At 39.4% G+C, this 23,167-nt stretch overlaps 4 protein-coding genes across 8 annotated transcripts in view; 2 read left to right on the top strand and 2 right to left on the bottom strand.

The window, feature by feature from the left end:
• The window catches only part of LOC112558049, a 45,246-nt gene extending 23,437 nt beyond the window's left edge, over window positions 1-21,809 (top strand). Inside the window, exons 1-9 of one of the 5 annotated variants that reach the window (XM_025228236.1) lie at window positions 16,243-16,331; window positions 16,819-16,989; window positions 17,371-17,502; window positions 17,635-17,760; window positions 18,093-18,932; window positions 19,259-19,540; window positions 19,721-19,935; window positions 20,609-20,719; window positions 20,957-21,809. In XM_025228236.1, the coding sequence (XP_025084021.1) occupies window positions 17,659-17,760; window positions 18,093-18,932; window positions 19,259-19,540; window positions 19,721-19,930 (1,434 nt within the window). In that variant the 5' untranslated portion in view covers window positions 16,243-16,331; window positions 16,819-16,989; window positions 17,371-17,502; window positions 17,635-17,658 and the 3' untranslated portion in view covers window positions 19,931-19,935; window positions 20,609-20,719; window positions 20,957-21,809. Of the gene's footprint in view, window positions 1-16,242; window positions 16,332-16,757; window positions 16,990-17,370; window positions 17,503-17,634; window positions 17,761-18,092; window positions 18,933-19,258; window positions 19,541-19,720; window positions 19,936-20,608; window positions 20,720-20,956 lie in introns of those variants that run through there. The other 4 variants (XM_025228234.1, XM_025228232.1, XM_025228233.1 and 1 more) reach the window with 4 other exon arrangements.
• Window positions 2,956-12,830, bottom strand: LOC112558048 (pyruvate kinase PKM-like). Its single transcript, XM_025228231.1, has 13 exons — window positions 12,734-12,830; window positions 11,648-11,788; window positions 11,264-11,355; window positions 10,810-10,929; window positions 9,752-9,938; window positions 9,205-9,353; window positions 8,213-8,340; window positions 7,462-7,612; window positions 7,103-7,255; window positions 6,680-6,846; window positions 5,614-5,732; window positions 5,176-5,397; window positions 2,956-4,980 (listed from the first exon to the last, which is right to left on the bottom strand). The coding sequence occupies exons 2-13, from the start codon at window positions 11,766-11,768 to the stop codon at window positions 4,952-4,954; spliced, it is 1,638 nt and encodes a 545-aa protein (XP_025084016.1). The 5' UTR covers window positions 11,769-11,788; window positions 12,734-12,830; the 3' UTR covers window positions 2,956-4,951.
• Window positions 20,179-21,193, top strand: LOC112555371 (tectonin beta-propeller repeat-containing protein 1-like). The gene is made up of 3 exons (XM_025223745.1): window positions 20,179-20,250; window positions 20,609-20,719; window positions 20,957-21,193. The coding sequence occupies exons 1-3, from the start codon at window positions 20,179-20,181 to the stop codon at window positions 21,191-21,193; spliced, it is 420 nt and encodes a 139-aa protein (XP_025079530.1).
• The window catches only part of LOC112558045 (dynein heavy chain 6, axonemal-like), a 65,979-nt gene continuing 64,396 nt past the window's right edge, over window positions 21,585-23,167 (bottom strand). Inside the window, 1 exon segment of the mRNA XM_025228230.1 lies at window positions 21,585-23,055. Coding sequence (XP_025084015.1) covers window positions 22,952-23,055 — 104 coding nt within the window. The 3' untranslated portion in view covers window positions 21,585-22,951.

The raw sequence follows: 23,167 nt of genomic DNA, 5'->3' as shown, positions 1-23,167 counted from the left end.
GAAGGTTAGTCATTTTGTTTACCTGTGTAGACTTATTTTTTTCACGTCTGTCATCCGCAGAAAAAGATCTAGATACGAGAGAATGCAAATGCAAAGCCGATAGTCAGCACACAACAGCCGGTTTAGAAAATAAATATTTCCATCCGAATACAGTTATTTAAAATGACTAGGTACATTTCTCAATTTAGTTTTTGTGACAGGTGGTGAATCATTTACACTGGTTCCTCAAGAAGTCTTTTATGATAGGAGAGTAATAAAATAATATTGACATATGTAGGAGGTGCAATATGTGTACTTATGTAGAACACCCAGTTCCATCTTCTAATTTCAATAATGGAAATGCTTTTATTAGAAGTATATGCAGATGTATTATTTCTTGCATAATAAGCAAGAGGAATTGAACATTTCAGATGATGTTTTCAAATGGGAAATTTTAAAAATGTACTTTATATCACATAGATATTCCTGATGGTAAGTTTGAACAAAACATAAATATTAAGAAAAGCGCCAATGTTTTTTGTACTTTACTTCCAAAAGCTGGCTTAAAATTATAAATTATTAATTCAGTGCCAAACATAGACTATGACATAATTTGGGAGGTGTACACAGCAGGTTTGTCTGTACATCCACAGTCAATTTGGACATTAACCAGTTTTAACTACAAGTCTAATACATGTTACAGTACCAGTGTTCTACAGGTTAGATTCAGTAGACACTGATCAGCTTCTGAGTGATATGGATGTGCAGTGTCTACATTCTTTACCAGTTGCATGTTATAAAGTTCTGAAATAGCTATACCTGGGTCCAGTGAAAAGTGCTAAATATTAATCTCTAAAGAGAAAAACATGTCTTCACAATCACCAGCAGCATGTAGTAAATATCAACATTACTGCTTTTTATAGTTACTTTGCATCACAAAGAATAACAAGATAACAAGCAGGTGATGTACCAAGCAGCCAGTATTCCATCCGTCAACTGAGTCATCTGAAGAAAACAAAAATACCTGATGATACAAAGAATCCACAACAAAGATTAAGAAAGAAAAACTTTGTATCTCCTGGACAGTGAACTTGATCGTGTTAAAAAAGAATCGCAATTTGATGGAATCAAAATAAATCTGGCACAGGCTGAGGTACAAATATTACATGGAAAAACAGATGAAAATGAATTGGTAATGACGGCTGCTCAAGTGTTGACCAACTGGTTGAGGTGGATGCTGCTATTCAGCCAAAGTCAAATTGAATAATAAATGTTGTGACATTCAGTAGAAATTATGACAGCACTATGGAACACCTGATGATTTTTGCTGCTTTGGCAGGGATATCTGATGTCACACATATATTTGGAGCACTGGATATTAAAGGGGAGGAGTTTATGTATTTCTAAACCATGATGCAAACAAAAGGGTGCAATATATTACACATGGAGTAAAGTAGTTGTTTCTGAAGAAAATGGAACCAATTTTTGAGAACATCATTGGTTCTCTTAATGGTGTCACTTGTTGAGCTGTGGCACAGTTGAACTTTTTCTTGGCTCTAGTGTCTGCATTTTAAAAAAAAGGGATACTAAGCCAATCAGTCAGCGGGTAGCTACTGTCTCCATATTCATCCCACGTCAATGGCAAAGTTCAGCCACTACAACTTGCATTATGCCTTGTTGCATAAAATTGTAATGCACCATACCTGCAAAAGACAGGAAATTATGACCCCCAATGATTTATATATTTAGTACTCACATCTCAACGAAACTGTCCATTTTTAGTTAAAAAGGACGATGTGAACATTAACCTATTATGATATTTACCTTTGAGCCACATGCTTACAACTGAGACATACTGCAAGGAACTGCCTGTCAAATTATAAACATGTATTAAATCAAACTATATCTGAGTTTCTGGGTGCTCTCTACTTTATTCTGTGTTTTACTTAAATACAATGAATCAATTTTTTTAAATAATGTTAATGTTAATAATACTCTTAAAACAATACTTGGAGCACAGTGGATGGGCCAGAATTGGCTCCTGCTCATATGAGCCAAGGTATAGCAAACTGAATTTTCTTGGATTATGCTGTCACCAGAGGAGTAGAAATTTTATTACTTTTTATTGCGAAGTTCAAGTTTATCCTTTCCAAAAATGTATTGGTTTTGTGGTCATCAGTTTACCTGAGAGCCAGCAATAATAATCAACAAAAGGAAAACTCACCCCATGTCGTCAACACCGTCTTAAGTTATTAGCCATTGTTTTATTATGTAATTATATTTTGAAGTCATGCTAACATTATTAAATATTTTTAACGTAATGCTGTCAATTACACCTATTTTTTATATATTATATAGTGGTGGTGACTGTAGTCTTATTTCCTGCAGCAAGGCGAATAGATCGGCCTTTTTCTTGAAAATGATGGTCGAAATCATTTTCCACTGTTTGTTCGCTGAGAAATCGAAACGATGAAACAAATCGACGTCAGTCATTTCAATTTGATTTGATGATCCCTGAAGTAGTGAAAAATCTGTATCTGTCAATTATACGCAGAGCAAATCAGTAAACAACACGATCAAAGCGCCACTGTTATACGAAAGCCGCGTACGGTCATGCGTAAGCAGGTGTCGCGGTAAGCAAGGAGTTAAGCCTGGGGGGACCAGTCTCAAATTTTAAGACTAAGACCGCTTGCTTAGCGAGTTGAGACCGCCCATGCACCGCGCTTAGCAGGCGTCTTAGGTTAAGACAGCGTGCTTGGCTTAACTGCGGTCTTAACTCGAGTTAAGACCGCCTATGCACCGGAGCCCTGGTGTCGAACGTCTACCTCTCACAGGTAGTGCATGTCCTCTCACTGGTAGTACAAGTCCTCTCGCAGGTAGTACAAGTCACATAGCCCTTTGCTTTCCCTTTATTTTACCAGGTTAACTTTAGCCATCTTGTACAGATACAAGGGTAGAAAACAAACATCCAAGATCAACGTCTGAAAGACTGTTTTAATATCTTGAACACAATATAACATGGAAACGATAATTAACATGGCCAACAGATTATATTGTTCATGACCTCTGCAAAGCACACACACATATGCACCAGTCCACTTGCGTAGTCTCATACCAACTTTTTTCAACCACCATTATTGTTTCAACAACCTGACCCTCAAATACCATCTCCACCAGTCTTAACTGACAACACTCTTAACGAAAATCCAATTAAAAATAAACAGTCAAGCAATAGCCTGTAGATTAGTTTTCAGATCTTCAGATCAAGCAAATGTCAATGGAGTCAATGAAATGTGTCCATGTTGAAGTCATTTTAAAAATCCAGCAAAGAAAACTTTTGCAAGGAATGCATGAACAAGCATACTACAGCCATTTGTCACCGCTTCCATTTCTCCACAGTTCTTTACACAAGCAGTTGGGAAGAAAACAGCCAGCAACAAGATGATGTGGAAAAACATGTCCCCACCATTTATAGAATATGGCCATTAAGCGGCGGTGACTGGGGTCCAAATTGCTTAACCACGGCTTAAATATTTGTTAATAATGCATAAATTACAGTAAATAATGCAAAAAAATTAATGGTTTTTATTTCACAATCCTTTCTCTTAACTTTGTAGCATTATAAGGTGTGAATCATTTGAGGGTCAGAATAATGCTGACACTCAGCGTGAATAAAACAGATTAATATTTAATTTCATTGTAAGTTATTTTATTGTGTTATGATAAATAAAAGACTAATCTTCTGGAAATACCTTTTTGAAGTTGTAACCCAGCACTTAAATATTTAATCCGTGATAGTGCATAGCATGTCAATCACGGACATTTGAAATGCCACAATGACAGCTGTCAACACCCGTCTCGAGTGTTTGAGAGGCCATGTCCAGCTCCGTATGATTCGTGGTGCCACAAAATTGGGATCCAAGCATTTTATGCAGCTTAAGCGAATGCGCGGATTACTGGACAGCGGCTTAATGGCCCTACACTGTAATTTATAAAAGAATGACTTCCACAATATTGAACAGAGTCGGGCTTGTGGTCCCAAAGCAAAATGTTACTTCCGAAGCTGCTGAGCCATCTGTTCAGTGGTATGCCATTTAACAATGACAGCTTGTGCTCGTTGTGAAATCCAAAACAATGAATCATGTACATTTTTTACCAAAGAGTACAGCGACAGGCAATAGGAAAAATTTGAGGCACAGGACAGCATAAGAACTGGGTTTTTTTGTTGGTTTTTTTTACCAAATGCTTCTTAAGCCTTCGGTCAATTTCAGCAAAGGTTTTTCAGGATGATTGTCCTCAATATCAAGTCTACAGCTAATGAAAAAAATCTGTTTATTAATGATAGAAGAACACGGTCACAACAGAATACTAAACACAAAGCATACGTCGACATGTGCACTTTAAAAAAGTCAAGGTTGGCATCTCTTAAATAAAACCATGGTCCTCCAAAAACTTGAGCAGCTTCACACATTAAGTCAGACATTTAAAAAACCTGATTTTGCAAGATACTTCCCTAAGCACAATAATCCATTCATTATTATGTGACCTACACTTCATCAGCTGCACTTAATGTCACTGTTCATCTTCTATTAATTATATTCCGTTTACATTAATGTAGCAGCATTAATCCCAAGATGTGTCAAAAAAATCTTCAACAACCTACATTCTAATTTTACATCATAATCTTCAAAAATGAATTGCTTTGCAAAAGCTGTATGAAACCCTCTAAAACCTTCAATGCTATTTTCTCAGCATTCAACTAACCACTATCCAATAAAGGAGGCACTTGACAACTGAAATAAAGCATTGAAGGCTGAAAGCTTGGACTTGTATACTTCCAAACCCTGATTGAATCTGGTTATTATTAGGCAAGTTACACATCTCTGCAGGCTGCATTAGGAATAATCCCAACAGCATAAATGCTTTCAACAGTTTCCTTGGAAAGGAAACTTGCCCAAGAAGTCAACTTCCATCAACTCTCTTTATGATCAATTACTTGGTCTGTAAATCACACAAACATAATACATAAGCATATATATATATAATATTAACATCAAACATATAAGATTTCAGGTCTTTAAACATCCAGGAGAATTTAAGGTTCCTCTCGGCTATTTCAATAATAAGCATGATTTGATCTCCAAACAAGTAACAACCTGAAAGATCATGGCCTATGAGCCACTCACATTTACATACTTAGATGGGTCTGGTTGACAAGGTTGACATATTTCTGAGTTAAAGTGTCTTGGTCAGGAACACTGATTGTGCGGACTGTATTAGTCCAGCCAGGGCCTTCCATAGAGCCCGTCACCAGAATACAGTAATCTCCAGCCTTTACATAACCCCGGCGCTTGCAGATGATGAGAGCATGATTAATACGGAAGTCAATATCATCAATCCATTCGCCACAACTGGCAGCTGAAAAATACAAGTGGCCATCAAATGTGATTCATCCTATCAAACCACATATCTAGGTACACAAAAAAAAAAAACCAGCTGTCTACAAAATCATTTTCGGTTCTGCCGCTTTTGTCTTGTCTGAACAGAAAATGGAACACTAACATACAACAGATTGATACTGATACACTTCTTTGCATGCAGTAAAATTCCCCAATATGTTTCTGACAAACTCACCATCATGAAGCACTGGGTAGATTCCACGATGAAGATGAAGCAATTTGACTGTGTGCTGACTTTTTGTCACAGCAACAATAAGGCAAGGAGGCCGGTACCTGGCAACCACTCCAGCTGACCTAAACCCAAGATTACGACCATTATGTTGGTGTTACTATTTTGATAATTAACAATATTTTAAATATTAAAAATCTGAAGAAAATGTTTAGCATGACATTATTTCAAAGTAACAAGACATTAATTCATTCCATACAGATGAAAAGCATATATAGTAATTCATTGCTTAGAACTGGACTGATGGCATAAGTACAATGTGGTTTAATATTTACAGCTATTAACATACAAAAAAGACAACTATCATTGTCATCACACCATTTTAAAGAGAACTTTTTTAAAAACATTTAAGTGATGTGATTTCTAAGAAAAATAGTTTTTATTTTCTTTTATTTAAATGAAAGATGATAACTGTATTCAATGGAGAGCTTTTGTCATGAAAGTAGGAGTAAGTTACAAGGCAGAAATTTTTTTGTAAATCATTTACGCAACATATATAAACATAAAGTGCCCAACAATGAAACATTATATTAGAATATACATTAGACTTCCAATATTACTAATTTCTTGCCCTTTTTGGCTGTTGGAATACAAATCCCATGTCAAATTGAGTAACCAACGACCATCTCGAATGTGGTGTTTAAAGAACTAACTCATTTGCCTACTTTCAAATATAACAAAATACCTCATTGGTTGACTACTTTTGGTTTAGCGCCCTAAGGGAAGTAATTCATAGCAGAACAATTTCTTAAAGTTAAAACAGTTTTTTCCCTTATTTATTTATTCCTTTAAGCACAGCACAATGTGTTTTTGTGACACTATACTGTTCACATTACAGTGTGTGACATGGACACCGGTTGTGAAGTTCACTTCTGCTAGGAAAGAATTAAAAGAATACAAAGTGGCTAATATCTGAACCATTATGAATAATTAAGGTCGAGTTTCTAATCATAAGCAAACACTCAACATCAAATAAAAAAATTGTCTGCAGGAACAACGTTTATTACTGCACCTTCCACTATTGGTGACAACAATAATGGCAGACGCCTGGCAACGGATTGAGGCTTCCACAGCAGAAATGGCCGTGCAGTGGGTGCTGTCAACTGGGAGAGGAGTTGATGCTCTTAGCTGGCGATACACACGATCATGATGCACTGCCATCTCTGCTTCCCGTGCAATCTGCACATCGGTACAAAGAAAAGAAAATCTTTATGAAAAAGGCCAGTTTGACTCCTGAATTACCAATCACTCTTAGTCTGCTTATATTTACTTCATTACAGATTACCTTTTAGATGAACTCTGCAACACTGATTACATAAATTCCTATGAGGAAAAAAAATATACTAACAAGTTAATTTTAAAAGAGATTAACAGATAAAAATTAAAGGGATAATAAAAGAACCTATTCTACCAAAAGTACAAAAAGTATACATACAGCACATGCATACTTCAAAGCTAAAACAGGGTAACGGCCAGCTGCTGTTTCTCTCGACAACATTATGCAGTCAGCGCCATCTAAAATGGCGTTGGCCACATCACCAGCCTCTGCTCGAGTTGGGCGAGGGTTCTTCACCATACTGTCCAGCATCTGAAGGCCATCAAAAGTCACATTAAACATCCTGATGATCACACAAATTCCCTATTTTTTAAACTAGCATCTGAACACATATATACTAAAATACAGTTTCCTTAAGAAAGTGTTTCAATAACAACAATGTAAAATAAACCCTTACAAATGTATTCCGATCTCAAAGCATTAGACTGAAAAATTAAAACAGTTAATAAGTCCAGTACTTGGGCAGCACAGATAACCGGTTTGCCAGCTACATTCGCCCTGCCAATCATATTCTTCTGAGCCAGAAACACTTTCTCTGGAGGTAGATCCATTCCAAGGTCTCCCCGTGCCACCATCACACCATCCGCTGCCTCCACTATTTCATTGAAGCTGCAACATTTCAGAGACCAAATGCATTAATCTACTTTAAAGCAACACACGATAAATACAACTGGTAATATTACCAACAGACCATTGCAAACAATAAAGAAAATAATTTATTTATAGAAAGTCATCAACATAATATCTGATACATTTTAAGCAAGCTTTAAAACGACGTCCTTGATGTCTGCAATGAAAGATTGGTCTTCAAGATATAAAACACCTGACTTAAGGACCAATTCATACATGCTTTCCTAGCAGTTTTTATAGCAGGGATAAAGCAGGTCTGACTCCATGAAGTACTATGACAGTATACTTACATGCCTTTGTAGCAAGCAGCTGGCATTAAGATTTCAGAACTTAAAGCTCAAATATGCCTAGTAAATGACACCTTGTAGTCACCATAACCTTTATCCCACTTGACGATCTTTTCAAAGGTTTAATAAATTTTTTTCTCTTTCATAGTCTATCATTTACTCTTTTTTTTCTTCAGTTTTCTAAAATGTCTTTAAGCTGAGCTGTTTTCTTCTTCATCTTTGCTTCATAATCTGGTCTTTTTAAAAGACTCTTTCTGTAATGCCAAGCAACCTGTGAACCCTGAAATCTCACTTTTTGACTCCCATGTAGTTCTCAATGTTGGCAATAATTTTCATCTTTGCACCTTTGTCTCCCAGCATGCTCCTGATCTCCTTAATTATGGACTCAGACCAAACCCAGGATGCAAAGATCATATCCACCTGCACATACAAATGTACACACCATCCTGCAACATCCTAGCTTCTAAATACCATGAGGAACTATATAGTTTCCCTAGAGTATATTACACAGCATTCTAGATTCCTTAGTCTATATCATAAGGCATTCTAGATTTCACAATCATACAGCAGTTTAGCTCTTATAAATAATAAACGTTTTCTAGCTTCCACAGAATATATCATACAACTTTCCTAGACAACACAGCATCTAAACCTGCTCAGATAAGACTTTTTCCATAAAATGATTATTAATTCATAGCTGAGCAGAATCGGGCAAAAGTAGGATATACCAATATGACCATCAGTTTACATTTTATTCAGTAAGGATCAGTTTCTTCCTCCTAAGTCAAATGTGTAATTTGTGATTACAAAGAACAGGTAATCAAATAAGACAGAAAAGAAGGAAGAAATCTCAAATAATTTTCTCATCCAATCTAGCAGAAGTTGTGAAGATGAAATCTACAGTACTTTGGTCTTCTAAAGTTCTATTATTCTTTTTACTTAAAAACACCGCCAACAGTATACATTTATCCTAAAAGAACTTAATGTGACCTTTGCAAAACAGAGAACATTAAATTTATCAAAGATTATGGAAGATTTCAGAGTATATCATGCAGGAGTTGCACCCATAAATGGCACATTGTATTTTAACCCCTTATAGCATTCTAGCCTTACACATTGGAAGAGGTGCAAACATTCAGTGTAAATGCAATTAATAGTTTAAATCAACTAAATGAATTTGCCATGGTCTGGCTAGTCTAATTTCTACCACTACCTTGTAAAACACAAATATTTTAACAACTATCATTCTCTTTGATTTCCTGCTATTTACTTCATGCTACTCACATTATGGGCCAGGGCAAACTTGATGCACTCCTTGTCATAATCAGTTAGACAACATGTGGGGGCTGGGGGCACCCTGGGGATGATACAGTGGTCCAAGTTACTGATTTCTCCTTCTGTGTCAACCTCTGCTCGTAACTTGCCATGATTCACTGAATAAAATATTACTGCTCCGTGAACATGCTGCAAGTACCGATGACTAGCATTCATAAACTGGATCAACTGCATGATTCTACCAATGCTCAACTGTCAGAAGCTATACCAAGAATCACATTATTGAAAACTTGATGTTTAATCTTAGATATATATATCAGCATAAATTGTTTGTCACATTCACATGCTTAAATTCATGCAAACAATCAACTATCTACTTGATGTCTTATGTTAATATTTAGTATACATTTCATTCTTCTAATGAAATGTCTTTTATAAAAATGAATGTGTACCAGTTATTATTTTACTCTTAATGTTCTGTGTGTCACATCATTAATAAATAATACTTTTAAGACAGAGAGTCCAAAGGTATTCAAAAGCCATAAAAAAAACATACACTTTTCTTTGACAACGAAGGAAAGGAGGCCATCTCCAACCCAGATTTTGTGGCCAATTTTGGCCAGATTCAAATAATACTGGCTGTTGATATAAAGCACTGAGCGATCACATTTATCTTGTAATTCTTTCTCATTTGTCAGAATTACCACATCTCCCTTTTTGAACTTGACTTCTTCTCCAAGTTCCTGAGAAAAACAAAGCTTCTGTGACATATCTGTGTCAGGCTGGCTTAATAACTACAATTCATGGCAAACCAAAATTAAATTGCATTAAACCATTGATCATAAATACAAGTGGATTAGTCAGGATTCCTATCAATTAAAATGGAGGGAGGGAAGGACAGTTTTCAAACCCTCAGTTGAAATTGTTTGAGATTTTAGCCCACAACTCCTAGTAAATAATAAAAATAGGTCTGTTGACTAGTTGCAAGAAAAAAGTGCATAGCAATACATATTTCTTATTATAGTAACTTCTATCCTTGACATCATGTTTTTATATGCACGTGAAAGTGTGTCACTAAACAGTTGGTAACAAAGATGAAAGAGCAACTTTCACCTGTCATGTCCAGTTTTTTTAAGCAATGTTTTGTGCAGTGAGACCACCAACCTAACTGTTTTACGTTTTCAGACTCCTAAAGCCACATTTTTTTGTTAACAGACCTAAATTTTGTGTACATAATTTAAAATATTCTTATGTGATTTATACGGATTTCTTTGCAATAGGAAACACTGAAAGCAGAGAAGTATTTAAAACAATTCCCAAACTATTTTCACACCTTTTTTTGGGGGCGAAACATTGCAAGAACTTTTTTTTTTGGCTTTATCTGCATAAATCCAATTCAACAACAACAAAATATTAAGTGCATTCACTGAATGTATATGTTTTGTTGGGTTTTTATTTAGAATGATTGTAGAATGCAATACCACAGCTTGTAAATATTTGTTATGCTTCAAAATGAATCATGGGAATATTCACATAAACTAAATGCATAATGAAAAGAAGTTTTAAGAACAAAAACTGATCTGACAAATAAAAAACCAAGTTGCATATACTCACTGGAAGAAAACAACCACAACGTACACCCTGACCTCCAAGTTCCACGGCAATGGCCACAGGTGAAGGTGAATGCGTTTGAGACATAGCTTCACGAACATTTTTGATCAGCTGACTATGGTACTGCATAAAAAGTAGACATATCTTTCTAATAAATTTATACCTATCACTTTTTTTCTGCAAAAAATACAGCTTTCAAGACTTTCAGCAAGAAATGTGTATTATCTGTGCACATGTGAACCTTTGCACACATAAAGATGCATATGCTTGCATGCAAAAAAAATAGCAAACTGACAGACGACTACCAGTTTAATACAGCTATCTTCAAATTGTAAAATTGCAAACTAAACTCATCCTAATATTAAAGTGGCTGTTTTTCTATATTGGAGTCTTATGAAGAAGGATTAATTTTAACACAACAATGCAGCATTTTATACAGAGAACTAGGAAGTCCCACCTCAAAAGTGCCATGTGCCATGTTAAGACGACATATGTTCATCCCAACTTCAATCATCTCAGCTATGATCTTTATATTCTCACATGATGGCCCTGTGGAAATTTAAAAGAAAATTAATATCCTTATAATACTTAACATACTTAACTTATAATACTTAACATGTCAACTATTACAAATTTACTATTTTCCATATTTATTTGTGTATACACCTGAGTAAGTGTTTATGTGGCGATTGCCTGTTAAATTTGTTTACTGTTTCTTCAAGCATGTATAATCTGGCAACCACATCACTGTTGAATAAGAAAACAAAAACTCGAGGTGCAAAGACACTGAGATGTGAAAATATGTGCCTGGGAAATTGCAAATAATGTTTTTAACTCTCACCTATTGTGCAAATAATAGGTGTCATACGGAAAGGCCGTATTCCTGAATCCACATCTAGTCCACAAAGTTGAGTAAGAGCCGAATCATAACGATTCGCAAATGACTGCCCAATGGTTGTCATGATTGGCAAGCTGATTCAACCTGTCACCACAAAGAATGTACTTATGAGTATCACTTGCATCTTCTTGGCAGTGAACACAAAATTCTGGCTTTAAATATCTTTAAATATTCTTCACAAAGTAAAGTATAAAGTTCATAGGGAAAAAAGTCTGAACACAGTTTACATTTATTAGTATATGCAGATAAGATGAAACACAAACAATTTCAAATTTCTTCCTAGTGACTTCCTAGCTATAAGATCTATCTCTCTTAGAGCCGACATTTTCTACACACTTGAAAGAACATAAAGTCTGAGACATTTCATGGGTAGATATTTCTACACACAAAAAAATGCCACAATAATTTTGTGAATGGAAAGTATGTCTACAAACATTAAAGACAAAAAGACTGGATTTTTACAGCTAAACGTATGATTAGTTTGAACATATTCCACTGGAAAGAAAATATAAAAAGTAGTATGCTTATGTGTCTTCCCAGATCCATCTGAGCCCTCTATTTTGAGTGGGTCGTTTTTTTAATTTCTCATTCCCCTGAGGGCAGTTAGACAATTTAAGCCAATTAAAATAGTTTAATAAATTCGGAGTCAAATAAAAGAAGAAAAACCTGCTGAGTTAAAAGGTATGAAGACGCACAGTCGAGCGTTTACCGAGGGTTTTTAAACATTCCCATGATTTGATTTTTTTCCTGTTGTCTTTATTTGTACAAACTGTCATAAAAAAACCCGACTATAACATATTAGTAATGTGCATCTCCAAAGAACTGCTGTACAATCAAAACTGAGGTCGAGGAGACCTGTGTATACCGAGAACTCGAGCAGCCTCTGCAAAACTCGCAATTCCTCACCTAACCAACTCAACATTTTGCTTATATTTTCAGTTTTAAAATAAATAAGAACACTACAACAAACTGTGAATATGTAAACATTCACTAAGAATGAGATGACCGATATTGAAAACTCCAACAAACCTAGATAAGCTTGCTGTTGTTCGTCTGCTCACCACCGGAAGCTGAGAGAAGAGATAACTTCTGCACTTAGAGGTCAAGGTCATTAATGTAGCGAGGTAATTAACATCGACTCGACCTTGAGAAGACCTCGCAGAAGTCAAAAGGACAGACGACTTAAATATTCAAAGCTAATAAAATAAAAATGGATGAAAATAAATAATAAATAGATAGTCGCTTGCGACAGTTTTTAATACAGTTAAAAAGGTTCATGGTGACCAAATGTAATAAACCATCATTTTTCTTTAAGCAGTTTAATTATAATTCGGGCTAATCACTTTTTTTTTTCCTTAAGGAATGGGATCATATCACCAATCTAGCTGTTACTTCTCGTGGTGTGCGATCATGCATGCAGAGGAAGCGGGACGTGTAATGTGAAGATTCATTTTGTTCTGTGACAATAATATGCCTGTACCCTGCGACACATGGCGACACTGAGCACGTGACGTCATTCTAGACATTCTTCACATGCGGCTGTGAGCCACAGGTCGCTGACTGTTAGCCGAGTGCAGTTATGTGAGACCGCGGGGAAAAACTATCTGTGCATGTTATAGGCTGGCAGTTGTAATTAACGTCTACCCATATAAGAGGCCGGGTGGGTGAGCGAATTGTCTCACATGCAGTGGCCACCGTGTAAAGTGATGCACACTGTTGAATCCAATCCTCGGGATTATTACTGGCGTGTCGGTGAAATTTGTAGGTTACCTTTGGTTGGTTTCGGTTGCACCTGAATTTTTTTAATGTTTATTTTCTAAGATGTCGGTGGCACCGTGTGAAGGGGCGGGGGGATCTACTGCCATGGCCGGGGTGATTGGTTGTACGTACAGTCACAGTGGCGGAAACGCCTGTCATCACGACGTAAGTGAGAATCGGGTGTCATGGGTTCGTATCTGGACTCCGACATACTTTTCTTTAGATGTGACACCTGATGTTTTCTCTGTGTGTGTGTGTGTGTTGGGGGGGGGGGTACATTTGATGTCAATTAACGAGAGGGCTAAGGAACTGCGCAAATAATGTCAGAACATCAAAGGATGGATCGACCGTCAATTCACAGCAGAGGACAGGCCGCGATGGAGAACTTGTTGCCCGCAGTCTCGTCTTTCGTCGTTCCACCACGCGACCTCCCAGGTCAAAATAAACTCAACCACAGAGACCGTCCCTTGTGTCTTGGCAGCTTACCAACCATGTTGTACCTGATCATACTGGAGGACGTGTCGACTGTACATGGTTGATGGTTCCGCTTGAGGAACTGATGTCAACGACAGATAGAAGTACAAGGACGTTAAATCTGATACACACTTTAATGTGCAATGGTTCCAGACCTTGTCATCACACCACACCTCATTAATTGCCTCTCCTGTATGGGGCGACAAGAAGGGAATTTTTCTCTTATTTTCTCTTTCTAGCTATAAAATGCATTTATACTTACAGAATTCACTCTATAGCTATACAATGCATTCTATACGTACATAACGCATTCTATCATTGTGCGCCTCCCCAAAGGCTGTCGCCATATGAACGACGGTGGACAACATGATGCACGAGGGTTAAAATAAAATTGACAACGATGTGAAAACATGCACACATTCATCAAATACAACCTCACGTGTGCATGCACACGCCCACTCACACTTCCTGAGAGCAACAAAGCATAAAGTTTATGAGGTGAGGTACAGGAATGCAGCCGGATGAGGTGGCGATGGCAGATATGCAGGAATGTGGTGATGTGACTTTCTTCACGTTTTTCTTCACTGCGTAGGTATAAGGTTTCATTGTGCTGCTTCACGTGTACTGGACTGAATCGTACAGTGCTGGCGAGTAGTGAGGGGGAGAGTATCTCCCACCCCAGGACAGGCAGAACTGTCGAGCAACAGCTGCGTTCATCCATTTCCCTGGACAACAAATACTAGAAGACCAGCCTATACCCATTCGTCAGCTCTTAAGGGAAAAATGAATGATGATGATGATGATAGTCGTACAGCCTAGTGATAGGAGTACAAAAGGAGTAGAAAAGTGAACATTAACACTCTGAAATGGTGAAACATACTCTCGTGTTTATGGACTCCTTGTGTCTTTAGTCGAATCGACTATGGGTCGTGGTCGAATCGACTGACGGTTGAATCGACCGGCTGTCGACGTGTCTGGTCAAGGGACAGATAATTAACCCTTTCTCTCACGCCCCCCTCCCCGCTCTCTCTCTCTCTTTCACAAACACACTTTCTACACATGCGAAGAAATCAAGAGATCGATAGATTGAAGAAGATTACGGTGATGACACTAATGACGTAGATGACATCGATAATATAACGGTAATTATGGCGAGGATGATGATAAGAATGATGATGGGATGAGTGCTGTTACCCTGATGTACCAGCCGTTACGATGGAAATGCTGCAGACATTTTAATGAACGATTTTAAAATGCTGGTGATTGGTGTGTAAGGAGGTTTCTGCGAGTGTTTTGGCTGAAAACATTTGTTTAAAATTCATTTTAAACAGATCCTAAAAATAGAATGTGAATACAGCCTTATCATCGTTTATACTTTCAGGGGTTTTTTTTAACAACTGTTTATTTCATTATCGTCTGCGATGAATGGTGACAAGCGAGAAGGGAGAGCTTATCGACTTCAGAACATTTTTTGTTTTTATGGCCCATAACTCCTGTCTATAGGCGTCTGTGCAATATCTTTGTTGTCCTTCGTTCTATTGAAGTCCGCTGTGATCTTCGGTCTTTAGTCGACTTTTATGTATTTCGTGATCTTGAAGGCAGCTAGCTGTCTATCTCGAGTCTGGAAATCGAATCTGTCATAATCAAATACTCTCTAGGTATGCATCACCTTGTGTTTCATGGACACGACCTGCTGCTTAATTACCGTTTGTGCTTTAGTACCTGTCTCACGACCTTCATTAACAGGTAAGGCAAAATGGTTCACTCTGTATAAAACATCTTTCGACCTGGGCAAAGTTCAGACCCCATCGCTCGCCTCCAGGTGAGTTCAGTCTTCTTCAGTAGCTGCTTGTGTGCGTTACTCTCCGATTCCAGTGGACAGGAATAGGCGGGTTCAGAAAATTATTTATGAAGATTATTTCCAAATGTCTTGGTTCCGTTATAAATCAGTGTCCAAACTCCGCAGATTTTTTTCCCTTGGTATCGTATAACAAAAAAGTGGTAGTAAATATGTCCTGGGGTTAAAAAAAATATAGAACATAAAATAAAACTTGAAGTAATGTCTGCATGGTCTGGGCATCGCATTCCAACTACGGAGGCAAGAAGTTTTACCTCGAGTTTCTAATATTGCCCTCGGGGAAACGTCTTACTTTAGCTTCAGAGCTACACCCCCTCGGATTTTTTGTTCAATTCAGCCCTTCGCTTTCCAGACTACGAGACCGGACGCTCCAAAGAAATCTGCAATTTTAAAAATGATGGTTTACAAGATGGAAACATGCATGAAATATTCTTTCTGTGTGCGGTGAAGGTGGAGGAGGACAGTTTGGAGAAAGAATTGGGACGTCCATTAGGCCAGACACCCAGCGATCCTCGCCAGAGTCAAAATGGACGGGAAGTATGAAGCCCATCCCTTGCATTCCTTCTCTCTCTCAGCCCTTATATCACACTCTTCAAACGTCAGCCATGTGGGTGTTTATACATACTTGCTTATATACACAAAAGTCCCCTATCACTCAAAAGATCCATATATATATATCTCACATTCTCTCTCTTTACCTGCGACCAGTCGTAGGAAGAACAACATGAGACAGCAATGGTGAAGGCACGCCAGTGGAGCCTACCCTACGGCCCTTTCAGTAGGTCTCCAATCTGGCGGCCTGTATCACAAGGTCCACATAGCTGCAGAGTTAATCATGATATTATCATTACTCAAATTAATGGCTACTCGTTTGTCCCGTACAAGGTCCATATAGCTACAAATAAATCGCTATTCAGGGACATTAGCATTTCAAAAGCGAGTGGCTATTTCTTTGTCCTGCAGCTTCTTTGCGTTCACGCTTCTAGGCCTTGTGATGTACACAGTTCCCACTACGCATGCGCAGACAAACCTTCTGTTGGACACCGCGTGGCGAACAGCAACAGGGAAGAAGTTCCGGTCCGTGGAAGTGGGTCAAGCTGGAGTGTGGATGGTGTCCGAGGCTGATACAGCGCTGTATTACCGCAATGGTAGCTATGGAAAGGAAGGGGCCACCGACTTCGATGTTGTGACCAAAGTGAGATTTTGAAATGATACAGAAATACAGAGATAACAACATTTCTTTAAACAAACATCCAAAGCCAAATCAGATGATATTGAAGATGTAGAAATTTGCAAGCGTGTGTGTGCCTGCTCGTGTGAAACTTCAAGGAAACAGGCCTCGAATGTCTTGTCACCTCTTAAGGTGGTCAGACCTCTGATCGATGGATACAACTTAAGGTAGAGAACTACTTGAAAAGGCATTTAAATGCTTTAAAAATAAACTGTGGTAAGAAACTCGAGGTCAGCGCGTATGTAATATAAACGCTATAACAACGCAGCAACATCTGAGACATTGCCAAGCACAAACGTTTATTTTGTTTATTTATAAGCAAAAGTTTATTTTGGTCCTGGTCAGGTGGAAAAAAACATCCAGCAGGTCTCAGTAGGCACCGACTCCGTCCTGGCGCTGCGAGGGGACGGCGTACCCGTACTTCGCATGGGCATCACCCTCTCACCCCGACAGGCACCAGCTGGCAGCCAATTAAAGGTACGTCGGATGCGACAACAATGCTGGTATCAGGTCACGTGTTTGGAGCTTGTTGAGCTGATTTTCTTAATCAGTAACATAACATGTCCATAACAGGTATGAGTTTTTCAAGTATCGGTTATTCTAAAACAGGTATAACTTGCCAAGTACGTGACCATGAGCAATCGGGGTCACATCTGGGTCATTAAGGAGGACGGGTACCCCGTGTATCGCCGTGGCGCCAACTTGCAGAATCCAGGGGGCAGATCATGGGACAAAGTTAGTTGCTCTATTACAATCTCGGACTGTCCAACTATCTCTGTCAAACTGTGTAGTGTTCTACTGTTAACTGTCATATTGCCTTATTCTATTTCTTTACTGTCAAACTGTCCTTTGTCCTACTGTCGAACTGTTGTAATGATGTATTATTTGTCAAACTGTCGCATTGTTGTATTAATAATCAAACTGTTCTATGGTCATATTCTGTCTGTCTGTCTTCTGTCTGTCTGTCTGTCTGTCTGTCTGTCTGTCACACATATAGATATATGCACTATCTCAGCAGTGGCTCAGAACAGAATATGCTGAACGCTAAATGGCTCTATCATCTGCAGTTTGTAGGAGAGGACCGGGAAGAGGAAAGGATTGTCTCATCCAACTCACACCAAAATAAAGTAAAGCGATCATACTGGGATAGACGGAGACCAACCACAAAGCGGACTCAATCACCAGGTTCATACCGTGGTGGATCATCCACAATGATGTCATCCACAATGCAGACGACTGATTCGACAACCTCATATCGGGCTGCAAGGACAACACCCAGAAGGCTGGTTCGATCTTCACGTTCATACCGTGGTCGATCATCCACAAACATATCATCCACGATGCAGACGACTGATTCTACAAATTCATATTCATCTCTGGGATGGACTCTACACACAAGCCAGAGTGAGAGTACGTACCCACTGTGGACAAGGTTTCCAACAACTGTCTCTCCAACCACACCAGAACGGACATCATCTACTACATCATCATCTACAGAGACTACAATCTTTCCTACCAAAACATCTTTATCACCACGACTCCAGAGGAAGACAACAGTCATTCCAAGCCCAACTACGGGTCTGAAGTTCAAGCAGCTCAGCCTGGGTAGTTCTGGATTGTGGGGTACCACCTGGGTGGGCGAGGTGTACTACAGGAAGGGAACGCTTGGCGACCCTGACACACCTGGCAACGGGTGGACCTTAGTCCACTCTAGTATCCCTATGGCGCATGTTGCTTCCGGAGAAGGAATCGTGTATGCAGTGGACCAGTACAGCAACGTCTACTATCGGTTTGGAATCCTCCCGGACGTTCCCACAGGTTCGGATTGGGTGCCGCTGCAAGGAAGTCTCTTGCAAGTCTCGGCTGGTGCCTTCAGTGTCTGGGGAATACATGCTGGCGACGAGAAGGTATTAACAATAAGTGCGTGAACACACACACATACACAAAATACAATACTCAAGTACACTTCGGACAATTTCCCCCTGGCGACAAAATACTAGAGTTTAATGTATTTGCGTCCCTCCCACACACACTGACTGTTCCTTTGCAAACAAAAACTATTAAGTGTTATAAACACGTTTGACAGCGTTCCTCTTTGACTACCAAGCCCTAGGGATCCGTCGAAACTCTCCCATGACAGTAAAAGTACCCGGGTTTTACGTGCGTTGCTATTCCCTTACAGATGTTTGTTACATCTGACGACCATTGATTGCTGTCTCCTTAACACCTACAGGTGGTAGCACGTCGAGCCGAAAACTGGATGCAGCTAGAACGCAACGACTGGACCCGCATCAGCCAGGTGCACATGAAGCACGTGGCGTGTGGAGACGGTGGGATGTGGGGGGTTAGAGACGACGCGAGGGCCGTGTACTACCGGGAGGCCACCCGTAAGACGAGGGGGCTCAGCATGGGGTCGCGGGATTGGGTGCAGGTGGAGCTGCCAGCGGGGGTGAGCGGGGCGAAGATGTTGGACGTCGGTCAGAACGTGGTGTGGATGCTGGACAACACTGGTCAGGTGACGTACCCCGAGATTTCTGCAAGTGACGTATCTAAAAAATGGCCGTACGTGCAGCGCTAGTGGTAAATCGTTTTTTGCGCACGGACGCACATACTTAAATAAGATTGTGAATATGTACATCTGCGTGCGTGTGTGTTTGTGTGTCACCACTCACAGCGGAGCGTTTGTTCACAACAGCTCTATGTCAGGACCGGGATAAGTGACATCACGCCCAAAGGCACTTCGTGGCGTTCACTCCCTTCCCGTGTACCCTTCTCCTCAATCTCGGTTTCCCATGCTTCCACCGTGTGGGCCACTGACTACTTCCAGAGGTATACCGGCGGAAGGGAGTTAGAACCTCCAAACCTCTTGGCACGTCCTGGGACCTCATCCAAGGTGAAACTGTGATTCAGGTAACTGTACGACTAGTCCTAATCTCAGCACAAATGTTCGAGTATATCAAGACATCTGGTAGCTTCATACTTCTGAGTTAGTCCACGAATTTTGCATGTTTCAAGTTCGAGAGTGTTTGCATGTAAATAAGTACCTGTATTGTCAAAGCCACATTTTCGTCTGACGCAGACATGAAATGCGCCCAAAGCTGAGAAGCAAACACAAAATGATTTGTCTGGTTTTCTTCTACGACCCTCGCCAGCATGCTTAACACCACGCAGAATACATTTGTCTTCTTGTATTTTGACTGGACTGAGCGTGGGATTTGTCTAAAAGTATAATATCCATGGGTGGCTTTTACGATCGTCCGTAAAAGTTTTTTGTTGATGCGCTTTCAAGTCGTTAATTTGTTGTTAACGCGGTCGCCGGTACTTTATATTTATCAATACTTTACCAATGCTGGACCATGGGATGCCACATCCACAGAGAAAATGTGTTTGTGATTAAAACCCATATCCCAACAATCCTGTCTTTCTGACAACCGCCTTACCACAGCACCATCGGCCCACCCTCCAGGGACTGGAGCTGTGCTAATAGAATGTTATCTAAGTAGTCAATGCCTTTCGATGGTTCTGTCCTTGTACACATAGCTTTCGAACACTTGTGCATTTTCGTTTCTTTGGACTTTGACAGGTCAGCGTGGGGCAGAGTGGTGTGTGGGGGGTGTCAGGATTCAACAGAACTGCGCTCTACAGAGTCGGTACTTCTGAATATGGAAAAGTCACTGGCACCGAGTGGAGAGCTGTGAGTTGTCTGTCTGATATTGTCACGAGACCATCCTCTTCTGATTGACATGTTAATTAATGTTTGCTTGCATTCCGTCTTAATCATATAGATCGCCTTAATGTGCATTCCGTCTTAATCATATAATGTAGTTATTTAATAATGAATAGATGACGAATGAAGATGAGAGAGACAAACCATATGTACTCCGAGGACATAGTTGTGTCCGTTTGTCTTAAGGTGTGATGTTACATGCAGGTGAACACCCCGCTACCACTGCAGCAGATCAGCGCTGGTGAAAGCATGGTGTGGGCAGTAGCCATGGACAAGAGTGCCTGGTTTATCTACGGCATCGACCAGAACAGACCACAGGGCAAAGAGTGGCGCCGCGTGCCGGACCGCCTGCTCCAAGTGGACGTCATGGACGAGTACCCGACCGTGTGCGCTGTAGACAAGAACGCCGTGGTTTACATCAGACCTCGCAATGGCTTCTAACGGCCAGCACCTACACAATTCCTCGATACCCCCGCAGTATATAGCATCAACATGGACGCCAGCTGCCACTCAAAACATTGTGTATTTTCTGACGGTCAGCTGACATATACAATCATACCAATCGAAACTGGTTTCTTTTAACATTAAAGCTCAAGTGTTGTCTGCTGTCTGAAACCAGGTTGGCACAGAAATGTGACTGAACGCATCAACATTACAGTCATTATACAAAGGCATTATACATATTTTAAAAGAACATTGTAAGACATTGTTTCCCCATCAGCAATTATGGACACCAACATAACCAAATGCCTGCTATGAAATAAAAAATCTTTTAAACCATAACATTTGATAGAGATTAAGGTTTCTTGCTTCACAAAGAACAACAGCACCCAATGGCTGCAAATTTATTTATCTCAACTTTGAAGGTATTGGTACATGTTTTTAATATCAAACACCGTGTATATGCTGGAGTCTTTAATCCTTGTGTTGATATCACAGGTGACCCTGTTTCTAAAGCTAACCTCATTATCTGCCCAAGAATTTATCACACCTGGCACTCTAAGATTATTTACAAATGGCTCCTAATAAAACTGGGAAAAATGTATAATTAACAAAATTCAAAGCTGTTGTGATTTGTAGAAGGAAGATTGAATATACAAGAGGGAATGTTGTAGGAAACTTATCACAGCATTGCATGCCAGGTAACTGGGATAAATAGTGTACATGTAAAAAATCATTTCCAACACAAGCATATGCATAGCAAATAAGGCTCAACCTAGGTACAGACACACTTGCACATGCATGCACCCACACACACATAATGTTCTAGAAAGACATAGATAATAAATCTGTCGGTTATTGTACAAGGACGGAATTTTAAAAAATTGCCCAAATTCAGCAGTATGTTTTACTGTGGGGAAATTAATTTTCAATAGGCACAGGCATAAAGACTCAAAAAGGGTAAATAAAGTGTATACATTTACATATAAAAATCTTTCTTTATGGCAATATATTTTCTTTTTTAGCAGCAGTGAAAAAGAGGGAATGTAGTTCCTGTATGCATAGTTATCCCTGCTCTTTATAAGTTGAACCACCTTTCATCAACAATGAGCTTTTACATAAACTGAATTTGTATTTCACAGCAACATTCAGCACATTATTCACTCACACATGCTGGTCATACACTTCACATCAGCAGATCCATATAAACTTCCTTAAGCCACAAAAATACTAGCATAAGAATACTGATTTCACTAACAAGTTTGTATCAAACTAAACAGCACACAAATATCTCACATGTCTCAAACTTTTCTGCAATAAAAGTAAAAATGTATTATAACAGATTGTTTTTCACAGCATTATCACAGTGTCCCAGCAAGAGGAATGCTCAGCAGATTGTCAGGGGGTAGCTAGAGGATGACCAAAAGAGAAGGCCTGTGTAGCGGTGAAGCTTAATGGCAAGATAGCAGACGTGCAGGTAGAGTCAGCCTGCCTGCTTGCTCACAGCCGCACAACACCATTGTTGGAGCATGTTGGAGTACAGATCACAAACACTGTCAGAAGATGAGTGGGTCTTTTCTTTGTACCAGCCACCAGAAGAATAACTCCAAAAGTGTGTGTATACATGTATCTTATGTAAAGTATTGAGAGGCACAATAAGAGATGGCCACAAAAAAAATGTAAAAGGTACATGTCAGCAGTTGAGAGATGGGCAGTGAGATGTCTGTCACAGGATCTGCTCAACACCCATGTGCATTCTCAGTCATTAAGTTGGCACAGCAGAGCTGCTCCTTTGGCTATCCAATAGTCCTGGGATTTGGTGGATGGCAGATGGACAGCAACAACATAGTTTGTTGAGTGACCTGCAGCAAGACATTGATGTGAACAATAACACCAACATTACACAAACTACATAAACACAACTAAATTACCAGCGTGCAATCCCCAACACACACTTCTCCATTTCATCAAGTT

The sequence above is a fragment of the Pomacea canaliculata genome, linkage group LG2 (genome assembly GCF_003073045.1).
Source record: "Pomacea canaliculata isolate SZHN2017 linkage group LG2, ASM307304v1, whole genome shotgun sequence".
NCBI lineage: Eukaryota > Metazoa > Mollusca > Gastropoda > Architaenioglossa > Ampullariidae > Pomacea > Pomacea canaliculata.
Note: the sequence above shows the minus strand (reverse complement) of the source record. Positions and strands in the feature narration are given on the sequence as shown.